This window comes from Pseudophryne corroboree, chromosome 4 (genome assembly GCF_028390025.1).
Source record: "Pseudophryne corroboree isolate aPseCor3 chromosome 4, aPseCor3.hap2, whole genome shotgun sequence".
Taxonomy (NCBI): Eukaryota; Metazoa; Chordata; class Amphibia; order Anura; family Myobatrachidae; genus Pseudophryne; species Pseudophryne corroboree.
Window position 1 is genome coordinate 777,051,437 of NC_086447.1, and position 23,918 is coordinate 777,075,354.

The window sequence follows — 23,918 nt, forward strand, 5'->3', positions numbered from 1 at the left end:
GGGTTACAGGCTAGTGCAGGATCTAAGGGGGATTAACAAAATAGTTGAGAGTCAGTTCCCCGTAGTGCAAAATCCAGCTGTCATCCTTATGCAGATCCCTCCCACTGCGAAATTTTTCACTGTTATTGACCTTTGCTCCGCCTTCTTCTCGGTACCTCTGCACCCTGACAGCCAATATTTGTTTGCCTTCACATACAGAGGAGTCCAATACACATGGACTCGATTACCACAAGGTTTCATAGACAGTCCAAGTATATTTTCACAGGCTTTGCATGATTGTTTACAGTCTTTCCAACCAGAGAGTGGATCAATATTGATACAGTATGTGGATGATCTACTACTGTGTTCAGATTCATTGGAAGCATCCCTGAAGGATACGAAACAGCTCCTGTTTCATCTTTCAGACACAGGACACAAGGTTTCCAAAGACAAGTTGCAATTATGCCAGACTAGAGTAAAATATTTGGGACACTGTCTGACACAAGGACTGAGACACCTGACCGCTGATAGAATTCAAGCAATTCGAGACATGACTCTGCCACAAACCCAGCAACAGATTAGAACATTTTTAGGAATGTGTGGGTATTGCCGTAACTGGATCCCAGGTTTTTCCATTCTAGCATTACCTTTGCAGGAGATGGTCTCATCAAACAAACCTGATCGGATTTCGCATACAGACGAATCCGAGATGGCATTTGAAAGACTTAAACAGTGCCTAACGCAGGCACCAGCATTAGGTATGCCAGACTATGGGAAACCCTTTGAGCTGTACGGAACAGAAAGTGCTGGTTGCGCGGCAGGCGTCCTAACCCAAAAGCACGGTGATGCCAGCAGGCCGGTAGCATACTACAGCGCTCAGCTAGATACGGTAGCGCGATCCCTCCCCACATGCTTGCGAAGTGTTGCAGCGATAGCATTGCTAGTTACAAAAAGCGAAGATGTAGTGCTAGGACACAACCTCACAATCCATACACCGCATGCAGTGTCAGCCTTGCTGAATTCTGCCCAAACCAGGCACGTCTCATCAGCGCGGTTTACAAGATGGGAATTGGCATTAATGGCCCCCGTAAACATCACCATAAAGAGATGCAGTGCATTAAATTCTGCAACGTATCTCCCAGGTGTGCCTGCACAGGCACAAAGGGTGGAGGATGAGAGTGATGGGGAAGGAGGATTTAATACAGGAGATGACATGCATGATTGTATGGAATATTTGACCCAAAATTTCACGGCAAGGCCTGACATCAGTGACAACCCACTGGAAGATGTAGATCTTACTTTCTACACTGACGGTAGTTGTCACAGACAGACGGACTCGGGAGACTTGTGTACTGGTTACGCAGTCGTAGATGACCAAGGCACCATAGAAGCAGAACCGCTAGGCCCACCTCACTCAGCCCAGGTTGCTGAACTGGTTGCCCTAACCAGAGCATGTGAATTGGCTAAGGGCAAGTCAGCCAATATCTACACCGATTCTAGATACGCCTTCGGGGTAGTCCATGATTTCGGAGCCCTATGGCGCCTCAGAAATTTCATGACGGCAGCTGGTACACCGGTAGCGCATGCAGCTCACATCAAAAGGCTTCTAACAGCGATACAGGAACCCGACAGAGTGGCTGTTATCAAGTGTAAAGCACATACATATAGCCAAGACCCAGTATCACTTGGTAACAGCCGAGCAGACGAAGCTGCTAAGTTAGCAGCTGGTACCCCCAGACAGACAGACACCACACAACTGATGGTATTTAATACCGTCAACACACAGAAATTGTGTGAAATGCAAAATTTGTGTTCCACACAGGAAAAGGCAGTTTGGAGGGCAAAGGAATATGGCCAGGAGTCCTCAGGACTCTGGACAGATGGACAGGGTAAACCAGTGGCACCCAGAACATACCTTCCAAGTTTAGCAGAAGCAGCACATGGGCTGACTCACCTAGGCAAGGAAGGGATGTGCAAGTTGGTAAGAGCATATTGGTGCGCCTCAGGATTTTCTTCTCATGCGGGAAAGAGAGCAATATCATGCCTCACCTGCTTGAGGAAGAATATCGGAAAGGCAATACCAACAGAACCATCTCATATCCCACCTACAGGCGGCCCTTTTCAGGTAATACAAATTGATTTCATACAATTACCCCCTTGTCGAAATTTGAAGTATGTACTAGTTTGTATAGATGTGTTTTCAAATTGGGTCGAAGCATTTCCTGCGGCCACAAATACCGCTATGTTTACTGCTAAGAAAATTGGGCAGGAATTTGTGTGTAGATACAGTATCCCTAGAATAATTGAAAGTGATAGGGGTACCCATTTTACAGGTGATGTCTTTCAAGGAATGTGTAAGTTGATGGGAATTGATAGTAAGCTGCACACTCCGTACCGCCCCCAGGTGAGTGCGAAAGTAGAAAGAGTGAACAGCACTATTAAAACTAAATTGAGCAAAGTTATGGCGGAAACAGGATTAACATGGCCAGAAGCTTTACCCATTGTATTATACAGCATCAGAACCACTCCCAGGTCCCCTCTTAATCTGTCCCCCTTTGAAATTTTGTTTGGTCGACAACCGCATGTTATGATTAACCCTCAGGATGATTTGAAGTGTAACAATGAAGTGACTGTAAAATACCTGGTTAACATGAGTAAACAGCTAAGGAATCAGAATGACAATTTGAAGTTAGTGATTCCTGATCTGCCAGATAGTAATTGTCATGACATTGAACCTGGGGATTATGTAATGATACGGAATTTTCTACGCTCAGGTTGCCTTATTGACAGATGGGAAGGACCTTACCAAGTCTTATTGGTTAGCACGACAGCATTGAAGGTTGCCGAGAGAGAGACTTGGGTTCATTCGTCCCATTGTAAGAAGGTTGCTGATCCAGAGAGGTCCCGTGATAAAGAACAGACGGTAGAGGAAGTTGTATCACTGGAGTGTCTGTTTCAGGAGGACTGAGACGGCACCTGAGCATTGAGAATAATAAGATCGGAGGCAGTTGTCGATTCCCTGTTCCCTTTTATTGTTTTTCTCCACTTCCCATCCCATCTCCCTCAATTATTTCTTTCCCCCTTCTCATTCTTCTCCATTTCCTCCTATAAGATGGACTTGCCCCAAGAGACTGTGATCCGGATTTTCCTGTTGACCATGATGTTGACCAAAGCAGTCTGTTCCGGCGAGAGTACCATGGAGGTCGAGAGAGGTTCTGGAATGGGTTCTGATGACAAAGTTGGAGGCGTAGATTTCCAAGAACAACATAATCATCAAGCAAAGGCGAGTATCAGAAAGCGATCCGATAGCATTGACAATAGGAGGAATTGTGAAGGATTGTTAGCTGAAGAGAACTGTATCTGTAGACTCTGTGACAGTGTAGTTGAGGATGGGTGCATCAAGAAATGCCAATCCAGTTTTAATATCCATATGGATAGGCATCCATTGAGTGACTATCACTCCTTAGTGGGTAAAGTACTAAATCAGACAGACTGTTGGGTATGCTCTCAAGTACCTCAAGGTCACAGTAAGTCAGGACTAGTACCATTTCCTTTAACGATAGGGGAGGTACTTGAGTTAAGTGGTGGGAGGCCGGTGGACAGGAGGTTTAATATCTCCAGTCCTCCTAGTTTGAAGCTCCACCAATATCATGTGGATAGATCCCTAGTATGTTTTAACATTTCCAATCCCCGAAAGCCGGGAAATTGGGAAGTGTCATGGAATAACCAAACCATGACCTTTTCATACAGAGCCGATAGAATGCCTACAGATACAGAACTTATACGCCACATAGCCGGTAGTGGAAAATATTTCCGATATAGGTATACCCTAGGAAGTAGGATCATGAGAGTTGGAGAAGTATCACCAGGATACTGTGCACATATCTATCACTGACCTGGTTTGGGAGTGTTGTGGACTCGGGGCTTCTTCCGATGACCGGGAAGAGGAACCGCCACTGGGTCGTAGTAGAGATGGCCGGATGTAGGTCTTCCTCATGCAGAACTAAGACGGCAGGCGGGAGGCCCAGAGGAATTCTTGTAGGTCTCCTGTAAGACAAGACTTGTAGAAATAATGAAGGCTGGGGTACTGAGATATTGGAGACACTGTGGTATTGAAGGCACTGAGGTACTGGGAGTACAGGGAGTGCTGGGAGACCCTTGGAGGCACGGAGGTGTTTGGAGGCACGGAGGTGCTTGGAGGCACGGAGGTGTTTGGAGACACCGAGGTGTTTGGAGGGACGAGGTGCTTGGAGGCACGAGGTGCTTGGAGACACGGAGGTAACTGGAGGCACGGAGGTAACTGGAGGCACGGAGGTGCTTGAGGCGCGGAGGTGCTTGGAGGCACGAGGTGCTTGGAGGCACGAGGTGCTTGGAGGCACGGAGGTGCTTGGAGGCACGGAGGTGCTTGGAGGCACGAGGTGCTTGGAGACACGGAGGTAACTGGAGGCACGGAGGTGCTTGTAGGCACAGGATGCTTGGAAGCACAGGTTGCTTGTAGGCACAGGATGCTTGGAAGCACAGGTTGCTTGTAGGCACAGGATGCTTGGAAGCACAGGATGCTTGCAGGGACAGGATGCTTGGAAGCACAGGATGCTTGCAGGGACAGGATGCTTGGAAGCACAGGATGCTTGCAGGGACAGGATGCTTGGAAGCACAGGATGCTTGCAGGGACAGGATGCTTGGAAGCACAGGATGCTTGCAGGGACGAGGGAGCTCTGGATCATAGCTTCCACAGGAGAAACGAAGATACTCAGGCATCGGATCTCTGCCTGGTATCTGATTTTAAATTCCCCGCCCTAGCCTGATTGGCGGAGCAGGCAGGTGACGTCAGACCTGCTCCGCCTCCTTGCCCTTGCTTGTGATGGCGGCGCCCTTGCTTCCGGGAAGCCGCCGGAGAGCAGCGCCGACCCGCCGCTGAAGCCGGAGACTGACAGGGGAAGAGAGGCGCCGGGCAGACCAGGCCACCCGCAGGGACAAGCGCGGTCGCCGCTGCCCGAGGTTCGTGACAGTACCCCCTCCTCCAGGAGTGGCCCCTGGACACTTCCCGGGCTTAGTCGGATGTCTGGAGTGGAAGATCCGAATCAGACGAGGAGCCGTTACTTCAGTAGCCCCAATCCAACTTCTCTCCTCAGGTCCATAACCCTTCCAGTCCACCAAGTACTGTAATTTTTTATGAAGATAACGAGAGTCCAGAATAGCTTTGATTTCAAACTCCGCTCCAGCTTCTGCCACTACGGACGTTGGCCTTGGGAGTGCTGAGTGGAATCGATTCAGTATGAGGGGACGGAGTAGAGAAACATGGAAGGCGTTAGGTATGCGAAGATGGGCAGGCAAACCCAGTTTACAGACCACAGGATTTAAGACTTGTAGCACAGGGTAAGGACCGATGAACCTTGGAGCGAATTTCATGGTGGGCACCTTCAACCGGAGATTCCGTGTGGACAGCCATACCCTGTCCCCAACTTTATATTGAGGTGCGGCTTGCCGTTTCTTATCTGCAAAGAACTTGTACCGAACAGAAACCTGCTTAAGATTAGCATGAACCTTTCTCCAAATTTGTCCAAAGTGTCGTAGAGTGGACGCTACAGCAGGAACCTCTATTATCGGAAGGCTTGGAAATTCCGGAACACGGGGATGGAACCCGTAGTTGACGAAAAATGGTGATTCCCCAGTGGAAGAATGAAACAAATGGTTATGGGCAAACTCCGCCCAAGGCAACAACTCCACCCAGTTGTCCTGTGAAGGAGAGAGATACAACCGAAGAAAAGTCTCTAGATCTTGATTGACTCGTTCCGTTTGTCCATTTGTTTGGGGATGATAAGCCGACGAAAACTTAAGTTTAATGTGTAGAGTTGAACAAAGGGCTTTCCAAAACCTGGCGGTGAACTGTACTCCACGGTCAGAAACAATCTCTTGTGGCAACCCATGCAAACGAAAATGTTCTCGGATAAACAATAGAGCCAGTTTCGGTGCTGTCGGAAGACCAGTCAAGGGCACAAAGTGTGCCATCTTCGAAAAACGGTCAACGATAACCCAAACGGTGTTGCAACCCTTGGAACAGGGCAAGTCAGTGATGAAGTCCATGGAAATGTGAGTCCAGGGTCTCACAGGGATAGGCAGAGGACGAAGTAACCCTGCAGGAGGCAGACGAGGAGATTTATGTTGTGTACATTGGGGACATGAATTAACGCAATCTTGTACATCCTTCCTCATGGTGTTCCACCAGTAAGACCTTTGCAGAAACTTGTACATCTTCTGAGCGCCGGGATGACCGGAAAACTTGGAGTTATGGACCCACCGTAGTATTCCTGGGCGGAATCTAGCTGGTACGGACATTCTTCCAGGAGGAGGAGCTGGAGTAGTTAAAGCAGCAGAGACAGAAACTGGATTCAGAATTAAACCCCGCTCCGGAGGTTCATCCTCGTCTGTGGGAACCTGTGAACGGGAAAGCGCATCTGCTTTAATATTGAGAGTCCCGGCACGGTACTTGATAATGAACGAGAATCGGGAAAAGAAAAGTGCCCATCTCGCCTGGCGAGGATTCAAACATTGTGCGGATTTGATGTACAGTAAATTCTTGTGATCCGTGTAGATGGTAAACACATGTTTAGCCCCTTCTAGAAGATATCTCCATTCTTCCAAGGCAGATTTGATTGCCAAGAGTTCCTGGTCTCCAATAGAGTAATTTCGTTCGGCTGGAGAGAATTTACGAGAGTGGAAGCCACACGGATGTAATTTCTTATCAGAGGAATGCTGGGAGAGGACAGCCCCCACCCCGACTGAAGATGCATCAACTTCTAAGAAGAAGGGTTCCTCGAAATTTGGTTGTTGGAGAACTGGAGCCGTCGTGAAAGCTAACTTTAAGCGAGAAAAAGCTACAATGGCTTCCGGAGGCCACAAACTAGGATTAGAACCCTTTCTCGTCAGGGCAGTAATGGGTGCAACAATGGTGGAGAAACCTTTAATGAATTTCCTGTAGTAGTTCGCAAAGCCCAGGAACCTTTGTATTGCTTTCAGGGAAAGAGGCTGAGTCCAATCACGAATGGCCGACAACTTTTCCGGATCCATGCGAAGCTCCGTCCCCGAGATGACATAACCGAGGAACGGAATAGATGTTACTTCAAAGGTACATTTGGAAAGCTTGGCGTAGAGATGATTCTCTTGTAAACGGTGTAGCACCTCTTTGACTTGAGTCCTGTGTTCGACAAGATTCTTGGAAAAAATCAGTATGTCGTCCAGATATACCACAACGCTCTGATACAGCATATCACGAAAGATTTCGTTGACGAATCCCTGGAAAACCGCGGGAGCATTACTAAGACCAAACGGCATCACCAAGTATTCGTAATGCCCATCTCGGGTATTAAAGGCAGTCTTCCATTCATCCCCCTCTCGGATGCGTATAAGATTATAAGCTCCTCTCAAGTCGAGTTTTGAAAAAATGCGGGCACCACGAACCCTATCAAATAACTCTGTGATTAGTGGCAAGGGGTATTTATTCTTAATAGTAATGTCGTTTAGGCCGCGGTAGTCGATGCATGGTCTCAACCCCCCGTCCTTTTTCTTCACGAAAAAGAAGCCTGCACCAGCAGGGGAGGAAGAGGGGCGAATGAATCCCTTGAGCATATTGGACTTAATATACTCCGACATGGCTTGAGTCTCGGGAAGAGACAGAGGATATGTGCGACCACGAGGTGGCGTCTTCCCTGGGACAAGGTCAATAGGGCAGTCCCAAGGCCTGTGAGGTGGTAACAGGTCAGCAGCTTGTTCCGAAAATACGTCCTTGTACCCTTGATATGCCTCCGGAATGTGCTCTTCATCCGTTTTGGAGGTAACACGGAGCGGACAAACAGGAGTAAGACAATTAGTGTGACAAAAGGAACTCCAGGACAGAATTTGTGACGACTTCCAATCGATGTGGGGGTTATGACTTTTCAGCCAAGGCATTCCAAGAACCAGATCATGGGGCATTTCTGGGATTACCAAGAGTTCCAAATCTTCCTGATGTAGAGCCCCGACCCGCAGCTTAACTGGCCCCGTGCGCCACATTATGAGACCTTTGGAAATTCTAGTCCCGTTGATAGCCGTCAGTGAAATTGGCCGCTCGATAGGCCGTAACTTTAAACCCAAACTTTGGGCACAGAAGGAAGAAACGAAGTTCCCTGCAGCTCCGGAATCCAATAGGGCTTCACAAGACCTGGAGACTGAATTGGAGACTAGAGTTACTGGAAGCAAGCAGTCCGAAGTTGGAGAAGCTTTTGTCGTAACTCCCAGCTTGACTCCTCCGGAACAAGCTAGGTCTGCCCGTTTCCCGGACGGACTTTACAAGATTTAAGAAAATGATCTGCGGCTCCACAGTAAAGGCAGAGTTTACCCTCACGACGACGCTGTCGTTCTTCCGGAGACAGTCGGGAGCGGTTAATTTGCATGGGCTCATCTGAGCTAGGTGAGGCCACCGGCCTAGGAGTAGGATTCCGGAACCTGGAACGATCCGAACGGTTACGTTCTCTTCCACGCTCCTGCATCCGAAGATCCACCTTGACGCAAAGGGAAATCAAATCTTCTAATGGATCCGGCAGATCTCTAGTAACCAGCTCGTCTTTCAGCCGGTCGGAAAGACCGTTCCAGAAGGCAGCTCTCAGGGCATCATTATTCCAGCGTAGTTCGGAAGCAATGGTCTGGAAATGAACCACGTACTGGCCCACGGAACGGGCGCCCTGCCGAACACGGAGCAAATCGGAAGAAGCAGTGGTCATTCTGCCGGGCTCGTCGAAAATCCTTCGAAAGGACGAGATGAAGTTGGTGTAGTTGGAAACCATGGGATCAGATCGTTCCCATAATGGAGACACCCAATCCAAAGCAGAACCTTCCAACAGAGAAATAATATATGCTACCTTGGACCGGTCTGTAGGAAAGTTGTGTGCAAGTAGCTCGAAATGTACCTCGCACTGGTTCAAGAAACCACGACAATTTTTGGGATTCCCATTATAGCGGGACGGAGTAGGCAACTGAAGGCGTGGAGTGACACCGGCCGATGGTTGAACATTGCTGGCAACGGCAACTGGTGCGACTGCTGGAACAGGAGCCGGAATTACTGAGGCCAGAGACGCCTGAATCTGATCCAGACGCCCGGACAACTGCTGGAGGTACTGCATCACCTGACCTTGTGCTGCTTCCTGACTTTGCACTCGAGAAGCCAGGTTCTGGATGGCACTAGAGTCCGTGTTCCGATCCCCCGAGTCCATGAGGCCTGAGTATACTATCACTGACCTGGTTTGGGAGTGTTGTGGACTCGGGGCTTCTTCCGATGACCGGGAAGAGGAACCGCCACTGGGTCGTAGTAGAGATGGCCGGATGTAGGTCTTCCTCATGCAGAACTAAGACGGCAGGCGGGAGGCCCAGAGGAATTCTTGTAGGTCTCCTGTAAGACAAGACTTGTAGAAATAATGAAGGCTGGGGTACTGAGATATTGGAGACACTGTGGTATTGAAGGCACTGAGGTACTGGGAGTACAGGGAGTGCTGGGAGACCCTTGGAGGCACGGAGGTGTTTGGAGGCACGGAGGTGCTTGGAGGCACGGAGGTGTTTGGAGACACCGAGGTGTTTGGAGGGACGAGGTGCTTGGAGGCACGAGGTGCTTGGAGACACGGAGGTAACTGGAGGCACGGAGGTAACTGGAGGCACGGAGGTGCTTGAGGCGCGGAGGTGCTTGGAGGCACGAGGTGCTTGGAGGCACGAGGTGCTTGGAGGCACGGAGGTGCTTGGAGGCACGGAGGTGCTTGGAGGCACGAGGTGCTTGGAGACACGGAGGTAACTGGAGGCACGGAGGTGCTTGTAGGCACAGGATGCTTGGAAGCACAGGTTGCTTGTAGGCACAGGATGCTTGGAAGCACAGGTTGCTTGTAGGCACAGGATGCTTGGAAGCACAGGATGCTTGCAGGGACAGGATGCTTGGAAGCACAGGATGCTTGCAGGGACAGGATGCTTGGAAGCACAGGATGCTTGCAGGGACAGGATGCTTGGAAGCACAGGATGCTTGCAGGGACAGGATGCTTGGAAGCACAGGATGCTTGCAGGGACGAGGGAGCTCTGGATCATAGCTTCCACAGGAGAAACGAAGATACTCAGGCATCGGATCTCTGCCTGGTATCTGATTTTAAATTCCCCGCCCTAGCCTGATTGGCGGAGCAGGCAGGTGACGTCAGACCTGCTCCGCCTCCTTGCCCTTGCTTGTGATGGCGGCGCCCTTGCTTCCGGGAAGCCGCCGGAGAGCAGCGCCGACCCGCCGCTGAAGCCGGAGACTGACAGGGGAAGAGAGGCGCCGGGCAGACCAGGCCACCCGCAGGGACAAGCGCGGTCGCCGCTGCCCGAGGTTCGTGACAATATCGTACAAACTGATACGTGTACTAAACAGATGGGAGAATTAGGGTTAGGAGATTTCATATGGAAAATGTGTAATATGGTTATGTCCTACTCCGTCCCATATGTTCTCCCCGATGATGCATATTTCATATGTGGGAGGAAGGCGTATAAGTGGCTTGCCCCAAACTCAGAAGGGTTATGTTATATTGGAAAAGTACTGCCTGAGGTAATGACCGTATCACATACAAAAATGAAAGATATTCACCGTGGTGCCCAAGCTCCTTATACTCACACTCATTACGAGCACATCGTTAAACGTCACCTGATAGAAAGAACAGAGCATCCGGCCTCTGACCTGATCCATGAATCCACCGGGATTCAATTCCTAATCGCGTTAGATATCACTCGTACCGCCAGAGGAGTGATAAATTATAAATATATATCTGCGCTTGCAAATTTATTAGACAATATCACTGAAATGTATGATAACACATTCAGGTATACCGGAAGGGAGCTCCAAGCTTATAAAACAGAACTGGTTCAGCATAGGATGGTTCTTAATTATCTCACAGCAGTGACAGGCGGATATTGTGTCACACTGGCAACGCAGTACGGCGTAAAATGCTGCACATATATTACGAATAGCACCGAGGACCCGGTCGAGGTCATAGACAAAAAGATGGACGACATTCTCCAATTAAAGTGGGAGTTCCGCAGGAGACACAACCTCACCCTCGCTGCTGTGGGTAATGAGCTGACCGGTTGGGTGTCATGGTTGAACCCGCAAAATTGGTTCTCTGGTTTAGGAGAATGGGCTCAAGGAATTATCATGGATGTAGGGAAATTTCTTTTGTGTATTCTGGGTGTCATCATATTGGTCGGTCTGATATTTAGATGCGTTCGGGTTTTAACAAAGTGTAAACGTAGCGCCCGAGTGATGAGTTTAAGAAGTGAAGATACTGTAATAACAACGACTGATTTGGATTATGACCCAACGATAGAGACAATGTTGTGATGAAAATGTGATTCCACGGTCCGTTTCTTTCACCCGTTTCTCCTTTGTTTTCCTCCAAGGTAAAAAGACATCCGCTTGGAAGAAGAATTTGACAACCTTTTACACAGACAACTGATGGACTATGCCATAGACCCCCATATCCCTAGTACCTTTAATTTTACGCTAGCCCAACACTTTTTGTAAGTCTATGGACATTGAAAAAGCTTTTTGCACACCGTTTATAGCAAAAGCATCGGGAGACTACAGTCAACATGTACATCAAGACAAGACACAAGACAAGACCTCAATCGGCAAATGTATATTAAACTCACATAGTTTATGACTGCATTTACCATAATTGCTCTTTATCTTCATCTCTACAACCTTCAGGTAATAACACACATAGTCGATAGGGAATATAGGCACAGATATCAGCACTCACATATTCCCCCATTCATGTATCATCAACTAAAATGTGCTCCCCCATTTTGTTGCAACCAAAAGCCGAAAAGAGCTCGGTAAAGTTTGACAGCCCATCCACAGACCCGTACCACGGGATAAGAAGGAATTCAAATGTATACTTTGCAATACCTCGAAGCTTGATTTAAAACACGTACGGCACGATGATACATGACCCCCCAAACATGGATTCATACACACATGCTTTTGCTATCTCACTAGGTCATACCCTTTTCTCACCTTCTTCTCTCCTCCCCTACCCGACCATAGAAATGTATTTACACATGACATATATTTTTCTTTTTTTTAAATGTTTTAGAAAGTGACAGTTATTGGTGACTGCCAAAGGGTGGACTGTCAAAGTCAGAAAAATATCACGCTACACACTGCCATATATGCACCTTATGCGAGTGCCTGCTGCGCGTGCATGAGCCCTCCCGTGCGTGCGCATACTCTCAGTTGCGTGCACCCGCAGGCGCACGGTATGCGCATTTACGGTAGAGTTTGTGTACGTCTAGCGGGCGACTCAATCGTAACATATTTTAGTCATATAATGTATTTTGTAGATTATGGTCCCTTTGATAGAATCTGAAAGTTTAGTTAACGTAGTATGTTCGGGGACAAAGAGATCCCTCTTTGTTTGATACGAAGGGTCAGACAGGGGTTACACAGTGGTGTTTAGTATCCATCGGAAGAGAATATAATTAGCAATATTCCGGTGTTGGTTTGAAGCGGATTAATCGCTCGTGCGTATAGTTATGGACATAAGAAGTTTATGGACATTTACTATATTTGCACTTTATTACCCATGCGGCGGGAAACCCAGTTTCCCACCCACCTGAGCAGTTAGGAATAGTCACAGCCCACCTGTATGAACCAACCTATGACCTTTTGTTATAATGCGAAGACGAATTCCTGTGTCCAATGAACAATAAGAATGTAGGGACCATTGTACTGTATTGTGTGTAGTGTATAAAAGGACAAGCCGATCTGGGCCAGCTCTCTATTCTCTTCAACGGTTCTCATCACTGATAATCGGGAGCTGGATATCCAGAAAGGCGCTTGCGATTGTTTCCCTTTGTGCGTAAGTTCTCTGCAACCATATTGTCTCTTATTTAATGTTATAAGCCATTCTCTCTCTCCTTCCCCCTTAAATGTAATTGTATCTTTATTGTATTTTATGTGTAGTAATTCGGTTAGGTATTTTATGTTATCTTGGTAGTGTATAACTTGTATTGTGTTATTCTTTTGCAATTGAACGTTCATTCTCTCCCTTAAAGGTGTTGGAACCTTAGACCGGTATTAGAGTGTTTATTATATTGCTAAAGGGTTCTCAGAGCGTCACATACGCTCATACAGCTTTTAAACTAACAAGGTTACACTGTGTTGCATTTACGCTTTATCACTGCACAAGGGTTTACAGTATAAGTACATTGTTTATGGTATAGTTATGAAGGTTTAACTCTGTGAGCGTCAGCGCCGCTTGTGATCTCCTCGTGGTCTCGAGCGCCCGCTACGCTGATAGCGTATCATTACGTTAGTCGGCAGCCTATAGCGTGCTTGCCTTTACGCTCTAAGCCGTGAGCGAACGTGCCGCTCGTGCGTCTCGTCCACGGCTAAGCGTTCGTTACGCTACGTGCGTACTCTTGCGGTATTCCATACGCCAATTGCGTACTGTGTTCTTTAACCTTTTAGAGTGTTTTAAATAAGGTATATAATAGGCATTGTCAAAGTCTTTTCAGAGAAACTCAGTAGAGCTCCCCTGGAGTGCATCCAGTCTGCCTGGGAACATTTTCTAAACTGAGGTCTGGAGGAGGGGCATAAAGGGAGGAGCCAGTTCACACCCTTGAAAAGTCCTAAAGTGCCCATGGCTCCTGCAGAACCGTCTATACCCCATGGTACTGAAGTGGACCCCAGCATCATCTAGGACGTATGAGAAATTATGAATATTTAGCCCATTCCACTATCCACCCCTCCCTTTCGTATTAAACACCCCCTACCACCCAGGAAGTCCTGTACTGGTTACCCTTCATACAGCCCAATGCCCCCTTCTACAGTTTAGTGTTCCCCCTCCTGCCCCATCTCCCACCAGCTGTGCAGTAAAAGAGTAACTAGCAGAAATTACTGCTCCAGGTCCTACACGCTAAGCGGAAGATAGAAAACACCCCGTACTGCCTGCGGGATATCATAGGTGCTGCTGATAGCACCTCCAACTCCTACCACTGGAGGATGGGTAGGGGCCCCAGGGCATTGCTTGGCGCAGGGCCCTACATTGCTAAGACGGACCTGGCCTAACAACTACTGCAATGGCTGTGACTGATGAAGATGCAGACCTAGGACAGACCGGAGATACGGTCACACTTACAGCGATGTACTGTATGCAGGGCAGAGTAAGCCTGTTAGCAAGTGGTAATACTGTATAATGGACATACAGACTTCTACTGAAAGGATAATAATACTACTAAAGAGCTGTGGGGATACTGCACCCCTGTTGATATCATGCCTATATTTTTTTAAATATTACTGCAGAAAATAAATATTACTACACAATCATTAATTTAATGTACTTATAAGGTTTGTTTTTTAGAAAGAATTGAATGACTTAGCTGACAAGTCAAATAGCCTGTAATGGTCAATAACTCTACTAGCCAATCTGTGTGCAGAGTAGGGAGAAAATGAGAAAATGTTTGTGTGTGTGTGTGTGTGTGTGTGTGTGTGTGTGTGTCTAGCTTTGCATAATGTACAAATCACAATAATATCACATTATATCATACAATAACGAGACACATACCTGTTTGGTGAATTCATTGAATGTGATAATGGGGCCATTGTGGAGAAGAGGGTGATAGAACACATAGACCAGCATAGAAGGAAAGGAATAGCTGCCGCCGTCACTTGCCTGGTAACCGCTGTACTCTAAGCAAAAACTTGTGTAAAAGAGTGAGCGCACAGTGAGCGTAAACTGCAGCAGGTAATACTCATTCTCACTGTCGTACCACCCACGCTGCAAACAAAAACAGGTGACCATTAGCCTTCAAACGTCATTCATAGTACAGATGTAGCCATGCTCATCTTTGCCACAATGCAGCATGCGGACACATGGCTTGCTGCATGTCGTGCTGTGACTATTCGCAGACATCAATCGCTCCATTAATTCCTAATGGAATTAATTCAGTTATCGATGGCTGCAAATAGTCACATCTGGCACGCAATGCAGCAAGCCGCATCGCAGTAAGATGAGCATGGCTGCAGCTGTTATATTTTTATTAACTGTATATAATAAATAAGGAATGTAGAGATTATACAGATGTGTCCTCATACATCATTGCTGCAGTCACTCCAAACAGCCCCTCTCTGAACACCAGGTAACGTGAGACTAGCATCAGGCTTCTTTTTTGCTGAAAATCCATCTGAGACGCAACTCGGTGTGACTAGCACGCACCGGGAAACTGTGCTGAATAATTTGATATGCGACACTTGTATATCTGAGTGCAATTGAGTCTGTATATCTGCTTACAATGTTCTGCAATGCAGGGCCGTGGCTTTTTTCCTTTTGTGTTTCATATACAGACTCAGGGGGCTATTCAGACCTGGTCGCAGCCTTGAGAAAAATCGCAAACAGCCACTTATCGGTCATCTGCGCATGTGCCGTGGATGCAGTGCGTGTGCGTGTGCTTTTATTACGTGATCGCATACCGGAATGGATGGCAACGCGGCGTGGGGAGGGGGGGGGGGAATTGGGTGTGTGTGAGTGGAAAAGGAAATGAAGGCGTTTCATGACCGTTTTTCACAGTGGCCTGATGATGTCGCCTGCGTTACCTGTAATTGGAAACATGCTGGCGGTGCACCTGCATATGCAGCAAAGATGCGCAGGCAGGTGTCAACCTCTATTTTCCAATTCTGCGATGCGATCACAATATAATTACGATCACAGCCAGGGGCAAGCATTACTGCCTCACAGTACTGAGGTCATGGGTTCGATTCCCACCATGGCCCTAACTGTGCGGAGTTTGTATATTCTCCCCGTACTTGCGTGGGTTTCCTCCGGATACTCCGGTTTCCTCCCACAATCCAAAAATATACTGGTAGGTTAATTGGATCCCAACAAAATTAACCCTAGCGTGTATGTGTGTGCGTGTACATGTGGTAGGGAAAAATAGATTGTAAGCTCCACTGGGGCAGGGACTGATGTGAATGGCCAAATATTCTCTATAAAGCGCTGCAGAATATGTACGCGCTATGTAAATAACTGGTAATAAATAAAATAAATAAGGTCGTGCCATACATGCTGGATGGCCTTGGCCTCTGCTAGGCGGCCCCCAGCATGCAAGTTCATCAGTAGCAGTTTTTGCCAATTTAGCAAAAACTGCGATCAACTCTGAATAACCCCCTCAGTCCCGACGCTAGTGGATTTGCATGGGTCCTGTCAGCTCACTTGCATCTCCCGCTGCATGGTGTACTGAGGCTAGATGTATGAGGACACATCTGTAGGTATATTATGACATTCTGAGTTCTGTTTTTCTTTGAGGTTAGGTTATAGGTCTAGGGCTGCACATTATTATTTGGATATATGAAGCAAGCAGGGACAAGCACAAAAAGCCACCTAACCACCAGGCGTGACTGTAGAAAAACAGGATCAAAAACCCCAACCATACTGTATGTTATCTATTTTGAAAGAAGATGAATGCTTCTATAATAGCTAGGAGTACCCAAAATCCTAAAAATATATGGGTTGTCTACGCAGTTTAGGTGTGATTTAGAAATCGCTAGGATGCATGGCTTCCGAGAAATTAGGTAGATAACACATTACAACAGTCATATTTACACTCATATTACAGTTTAATTAATGGCGATTAATGTGATCATGCCATATTGTATGTAGCTAACACATGTTAAGGGGGAAATCTAAACATGTGCATAGTCATACATGATCTATACATAATGAATATTACACACAAATTGATAGCCCTTCCTTATAGTCTTCACTACTTAATTTCTCAAACATCCTTTAGGTGGGATGAGCACCACATCTTACAATAGGCCCTGGAACTGCGGAGAGCAAATAAAGGATGCTTTATCCTTCCCTGCAATTACCTATGTGGTTATTAATTAAATGATCGATGTCTGATTTGTGATATATTAAAAACAATTTAGAGTTAGTATGTTATGTTTTGCTAAACATTAAGTTAAGATTAAGAAGTCATTTGTAAGATGATCATTATGATGGTTGTTAGTTAGTAACGCTTTAAGAACTAATCAATAATTAGACATATTTTACAAAAATGTGGAATTTAGGAACCTTTAAAACTTACTTAGAAAAATATTTGGTTTTTGGAAGAGTATACAGGTTATGAATGGATTCAATCGGGATGCGGTTATGTGACCTGTCGTCGGGAGACTGCTGGTCACTATACCGACGCCGGAGTCCCGCCCGGTGGAAAGCCAGACAGTTGGCTATTCTCACTCGCAAGGGGCTTTGTAGCGCTCGCCACCACCCAACCCCCTCTCCCGCCGTCAATCTAAACACTGGGATCCCGGCGTCGGTATGGTGACCAGCGGTTTCCTAACCACCGCTCACCCATACCGAGACCGATTCAATCAGGTCAGTGTGACATGTTTGTGGTTAGTTACATTCACTGTTTATATGAAGTTACGGGTTCCATCAAAAAGGTGTGATATGTCTGTGGTTAGCTACAGTTAGTTTTATATATTTTGAGTTCACAGATAGCGGTGTCTGGAAACATCCTTTGCAGTTAATTAAGGCCTTGTAATACAGCATTTATAGTGAAATATATTTGTAATAACATCTGCAAATTATGCAAACAGTAAGGACCGGTGGACTGGTGTTTCAGAGAAATGATTAAGCCCAATGACCACTTGTGCTTGGACAAACACATGTGATGAACTCCTTCAACAAATGCCAATTTGGACATTTCCGTTTAAGAGATCTTATCTGCTTATTTCATGGAATATGGTAGACATGCTATGCACAATAATGAATATTAATGAACCTGTGTAAATTGTAACAAATAAAAGCTCTGCATGTGTCATGTGCAGCAGGCTTTTGGGATAAAAGCTCAATGTGAATGCGTTTACAATGTAATGGCTACCTTTGCTGTAATGCTTTCTCTTAGAAAATGAAGCAAACAACTTTTGTGCAATCAGTTATTTCCTTTGTAATACACACAGGAGAAATGATGTACAATTATTTGTACTAAAGTTAAAAATTACGTGGGCAGTCCTAGACACAGATTTATTAGCTGGTCATCCAGTCAGCAGAGATTGGGTTGTGAACTCGCTAGAAGAGGAAAGCCAAGTGATAAAAGATCTAGGAGTCTTTTGTTGTATGTCAGAGTTTGGGGGATCAATTCAAAATTGAAGCCTGTACCAGCATTTCCTGCTATTCCACCCGGCCAGAATAAGCTGCATGTTCTTTTGTGGAAGTTTTTTCCTTTTATTTGAAATTGCAACACGTGTTTGTCTATGTAATCCAGGGGTGGCTAACCTTTTTTCTACCAAGGGCCATTTGGATATTTATAAAATCCTTCGGTGGTTAAACAAAAATTATCAACTTAAAAATTAGCCTGCCCGCAGTAGTTATGCCCCCGTAGGTTTTCCCCTCTGTAGTTATGCCCCCATTTTTTTTTTCCCTCTGTAGATATGCCCCCTAGTAGTGCCGCTTGGAGGAGGTGACAATGCTGATGGGCTGTGTAGCATACAGGACACTCTGCACCAGAGCTGTAAGTAGACATTTTGTCGCTCTTCGGCAGAAAGTGAATTGGTGCGCCCCCTCCCATAATCCAAAGCATGGACAGTGGGCGCCGAAGGTGCGCAGCAAAGATTTAGGGGCATGGCTTTGTGGGGGAAGGGGCATGGCCATATAATAGTGCCAATTCACATTACAACACACACTATGAGCCAAATTCACATTACCCCACACAGTATGAGCCAAATTCACATTACCCCACACAGTATGAGCCAAATTCACATAACCCCACACAGTATGAGCCAAATTCACATTGCGCCATAGAGTATGAGCCAAATTCACATTGTGCCACAGAGTATGAGCCGTAATTCATATTGCGCCACACAGTCTGCGACGAAATTCACATTACGCCACACAGTATGAGCCGAAATTCACATTGCGCCTACAGTGTGAGTAAAATTCGCATTATCCCACACAGTATGAGCCAAATTCACATTGCACCACAGAGTATGAGCCAAAGTCACATTACCCCACACAGTATGAGCCAAATTCACATTGCACCACAGAGTATGAGCCAAAGTCACATTACTCCACACAGTATGAGCCAAAATTCACATTGAGCCACCCAGTATGAGCGAAATTCACATTACCCCACACAGTATGAGCCAAACTCACATTACCCAACACAGTTTGAGACAAACTTCACATTAACCCACACAGTTTGAGCCAAATTCACATTACCCCACACCAGTGGCGTAAGTTCGTCCCAGTTGCCAGGAGGCAAGATAAAATAATAATTTACTCACCGGTAATTCTATTTCTCGTAGTCCGTAGTGGATGCTGGGAACTCCGTAAGGACCATGGGGAATAGACGGGCTCCGCAGGAGACTGGGCACTCTAAAAGAAAGATTAGGTACTATCTGGTGTGCACTGGCTCCTCCCTCTATGCCCCTCCTCCAGACCTCAGTTAAGGAAACTGTGCCCGGAAGAGCTGACACAACAAGGAAAGGATTTGGAATCCAGGGTAAGACTCATACCAGCCACACCAATCACACCGTACAACTTGTGATAACCATACCCAGTTAACAGTATGAACAACAACTGAGCCTCAGTAACAGATGGCTCATAACAATAACCCTTTAGTTAAGCAATAACTATATACATGTATTGCAAAAAGTCCGCACTTGGGACGGGCGCCCAGCATCCACTACGGACTACGAGAAATAGAATTACCGGTGAGTAAATTCTTATTTTCTCTGACGTCCTAGTGGATGCTGGGGACTCCGTAAGGACCATGGGGATTATACCAAAGCTCCCAAACGGGTGGGAGAGTGCGGATGACTCTGCAGCACCGAATGAGCAAAGGCAAGGTCCTCCTCAGCCAGGGTATCAAACTTGTAGAACTTAGCAAATGTGTTTGAACCCGACCAAGTAGCAGCTCGGCAAAGCTGTAAAGCCGAGACCCCTCGGGCAGCCGCCCAAGAAGAGCCCACCTTCCTTGTGGAATGGGCTTTTACTGATTTAGGATGCGGCAATCCTGCCGCAGAATGAGCTTGCTGAATCGTGTTACAGATCCAGCGCGCAATAGTTTGCTTTGAAGCAGGAGCACCCAGCTTGTTGGGTGCATGCAGGATAAACAGCGAGTCAGTTTTCCTGACTCCAGCCGTCCTGGCTACATAGATTTTCAAAGCCCTGACTACATCTAGTAACTTGGAGTCCTCTAAGTCCCGAGTAGCCGCAGGCACCACAATAGGTTGGTTCAAATGAAACGCTGATACCACCTTAGGGAGAAATTAGGGACGAGTCCTCAATTCTGCCCTGTCCATATGGAAGATCAGATAAGGGCTTTTACATGACAAAGCCGCCAATTCTGACACACGCCTAGCCGAAGCTAAGGCCAATAGCATGACCACTTTCCACGTGAGATATTTTAGCTCCACGGTCTTAAGTGGCTCAAACCAGTGGGATTTCAGGAAATCCAACACAACGTTAAGATCCCAAGGTGCAACTGGAGGCACACAAGGGGGCTGAATATGCAGCACTCCCTTAACAAACGTCTGAACTTCAGGCAGTGAAGCCAGTTCTTTTTGAAAGAAAATAGATAGGGCCGAAATCTGGACCTTTATGGATCCTAATTTTAGGCCCATAGTCACTCCTGACTGTTGGAAGTGTAGGAATCGACCCAGCTGGAATTCCTCTGTAGGGGCCTTCCTGGCCTCACACCAAGCAACATATTTTCGCCATATACGGTGATAATGTTGCGCTGTCACGTCTTTCCTAGCCTTTATCAGCGTAGGAAACACTTCATCTGGAATGCCCTTTTCCGTTAGGATCCGGCGTTCAACCGCCATGCCGTCAAACGCAGCCGCGGTAAGTCTTGGAACAGACAGGGCCCCTGCTGTAACAGGTCCCGTCTGAGAGGTAGAGGCTATGGGTCCTCTGAGATCATTTCTTGTAGTTCTGGGTACCAAGTTCTTCTTGGCCAATCCGGAACGATGAGTATAGTTCTTACTCCTCTCTTTCTTACTATCCTCAGTATCTTGGGTATGATAGGAAGAGGAGGGAACACATAAACCGACTGGTACACCCACGGTGTCACTAGTGCGTCCACAGCTATCGCCTGAGGGTCCTTTGACCTGGCGCAATATTTTTTTAGCTTTTTATTGAGGCGGGACGCCATCATGTCCACCTGTGGCCGTTCCCAACGGTTTACAATCTGCGTGAAGACTTCTGGATGAAGTCCCCACTCTCCCGGGTGGAGGTCGTGCCTGCTGAGGAAGTCTGCTTCCCAGTTGTCCACTCCCGGAATGAACACTGCTGACAGTGCTAGCACGTGATTTTCCGCCCATCGGAGAATCCTTGTGGCTTCTGCCATCGCCATCCTGCTTCTTGTGCCGCCCTGGCGGTTTACATGAGCCACTGCGGTGATGTTGTCTGATTGAATCAGCACCGGTTGGTTTTGAAGCAGGGGCTCTGCTTGACTCAGGGCGTTGTAAATGGCCCTTAGTTCCAGTATATTTATGTGTAGTGAAGTCTCCTGACTTGACCACTGTCCTTGGAAGTTCCTTCCCTGAGTGACTGCCCCCCATCCTCGGAGGCTTGCGTCAGTGGTCACCAGGACCCAGTCCTGTATGCCGAATCTGCGGCCCTCGAGAAGATGAGCACTCTGCAGCCACCACAGCAGAGACACCCTGGCCCTTGGGGACAGGGTGATCAACCGATGCATCTGAAGATGCGATCCGGACCATTTGTCTAACAGATCCCACTGAAAGATCCTTGCATGGAACCTGCCGAAGGGAATTGCTTCGTAAGAAGCCACCATCTTTCCCAGGACTCGCGTGCAGTGATGCACCGACACCTGTTTTGGTTTCAGGAGGTCCCTGACCGGAGATGACAATTCCTGGGCCTTCTCCACCGGGAGAAACACCTTCTTCTGTTCTGTGTCCAGAATCATGCCCAGGAAGAGCAGACGCGTTGCAGGAATCAGCTGCGACTTTGGGATATTCAGAATCCAGCCGTGCTGTTGCAACACTTCCTGAGAGAGTGCTACGCTGACTAACAACTGCTCTCTGGACCTCGCCCTTATAAGGAGATCGTCCAAGTACGGGATAATTATAACTCCCTTTTTCCGAAGGAGTATCATAATTTCGGCCATTACCTTGGTAAATACTCTCGGTGCCGTGGACAGACCAAACGGCAACGTCTGGAATTGGTAATGACAATCCTGTACCACAAACCTGAGGTACTCCTGGTGAGGTGGGTAAACGGGGACATGCAAGTAAGCATCCTTGATGTCCAGCGACACCATAAAATCCCCCTCTTCCAGGCTTGCAATAACCGCCCTGAGCGATTCCATTTTGAACTTGAACTTCCTTATATAAGTGTTCAAGGATTTTAAATTCAGAATGGGTCTCACCGAACCGTCTGGTTTCGGTACCACAAACATTGTGGAATAGTAACCCCGTCCCTGTTGAAGGAGGGGAACCTTGATTATCACCTGCTGGAGGTACAGCTTGTGAATTGCCGCCAGTACTACCTCCCTGTTCTGGGAGCAGCTGGCAAGGCTGATTTGAGGTAACGGCGAGGGGGAGTCGCCTCGAACTCCAGCTTGTATCCCTGAGATACAATTTGTACAGCCCAGAGATCCACTTGTGAGCGAACCCACTGGTTGCTGAAGTTTCGGAGACGCGCCCCCACCGCACCCGGCTCCGCCTGTGGAGCCTCAGCGTCATGCGGTGGACTTAGAGGAAGCGGGGGAGGATTTTTGTTCCTGGGAACTGGCTGCCTGGTGCAGCTTCTTTCCTCTACCCCTGCCTCTGGGCAGAAAGGATGCGCCTCTGATCCGCTTGCCTTTCTGAGGCCGAAAGGACTGTACATGATAATACGGTGCTTTCTTAGGCTGTGAGGGAACCTGAGGTAAAAAAGTTGACTTCCCGGCTGTTGCCGTGGATACGAGGTCCGAGAGACCGTCCCTAAACAATTCCTCACCCTTATAAGGCAAAACCTCCATGTGTCTTTTAGAATCAGCATCACCTGTCCACTGCCGAGTCCATAATACTCTCCTGGCAGAAATTGATATTGCATTAATTCTAGATGCCAGCAGGCAAATGTCCCTCTGTGCATCCCGCATATATAAGACGACGTCTTTTATATGTTCTATGGTTAGCAAAATAGTATCCCTGTCGAGGGAATCAATGTTGTCGGACAGGGAATCAGACCATGCGGCTGCAGCACTACACATCCATGCTGAAGCAATAGCAGGTCTCAGTATAGTACCTGATTGTGTATACACAGACTTCAGGATAGCTTCCTGCTTTCTATCCGCAGGCTCCTTTAAGGCGGCCGTATCCTGAGACGGCAGTGCCACCTTTTTTGATAAGCGTGTGAGCGCCTTGTCCACCCTAGGGGATGTTTCCCAACGTAACCTGTCCGTTGGCGGGAAAGGGTACGCCATCAGTAACCTCTTAGAAATCACTAGTTTCTTATCGGGGGAACTCCACGCTTCCTCACACAATTCATTTAATTCATCAGATGGGGGAAAAGTCACTGGCTGCTTTTTCTCCCCAAACATAATACCCTTCTTGGTGGTAACCGGGTTAATATCAGAAATGTGCAATACATTTTTCATTGCAGTAATCATGCATCGGATGGCTTTTGTAGACTGTGCATTTGTCTCATCCTCATCTACACTGGAGTCAGACTCCATGTCGACATCTGTGTCTACCATCTGAGCTAGCGGGCGTTTATGAGCCCCTGATGGCCTCTGAGACGCCTGGGCAGGCGCGGGCTGAGATCCCGGCTGTCCCAAAGCTGCTGCGTCATCGAACCTTTTATGTAAGGAGTTGACACTGTCTGTTAAGACCTTCCACATATCCATCCAATCCGGTGTCGGCCCCGTCGGGGGCGACACCACACTTA

The 23,918-nt window shown here is 47.4% G+C and overlaps 1 protein-coding gene across 10 annotated transcripts in view; it reads right to left on the reverse strand.

Annotated features, from left to right (window-relative positions):
- HHAT (hedgehog acyltransferase) overlaps positions 1-23,918 on the reverse strand; it is a 1,065,929-nt gene that overhangs the window by 787,096 nt on the left and 254,915 nt on the right. For 9 of the 10 annotated variants that reach the window (XM_063918275.1, XM_063918278.1, XM_063918277.1 and 6 more), the window contains one exon: positions 14,586-14,798. The exons of the other annotated variant lie outside the window; for it this stretch is intronic. In XM_063918275.1, the coding sequence (XP_063774345.1) occupies positions 14,586-14,798 (213 nt within the window). The remainder of the gene's footprint in view (positions 1-14,585; positions 14,799-23,918) is intronic. 10 annotated transcript variants of the gene reach the window in all.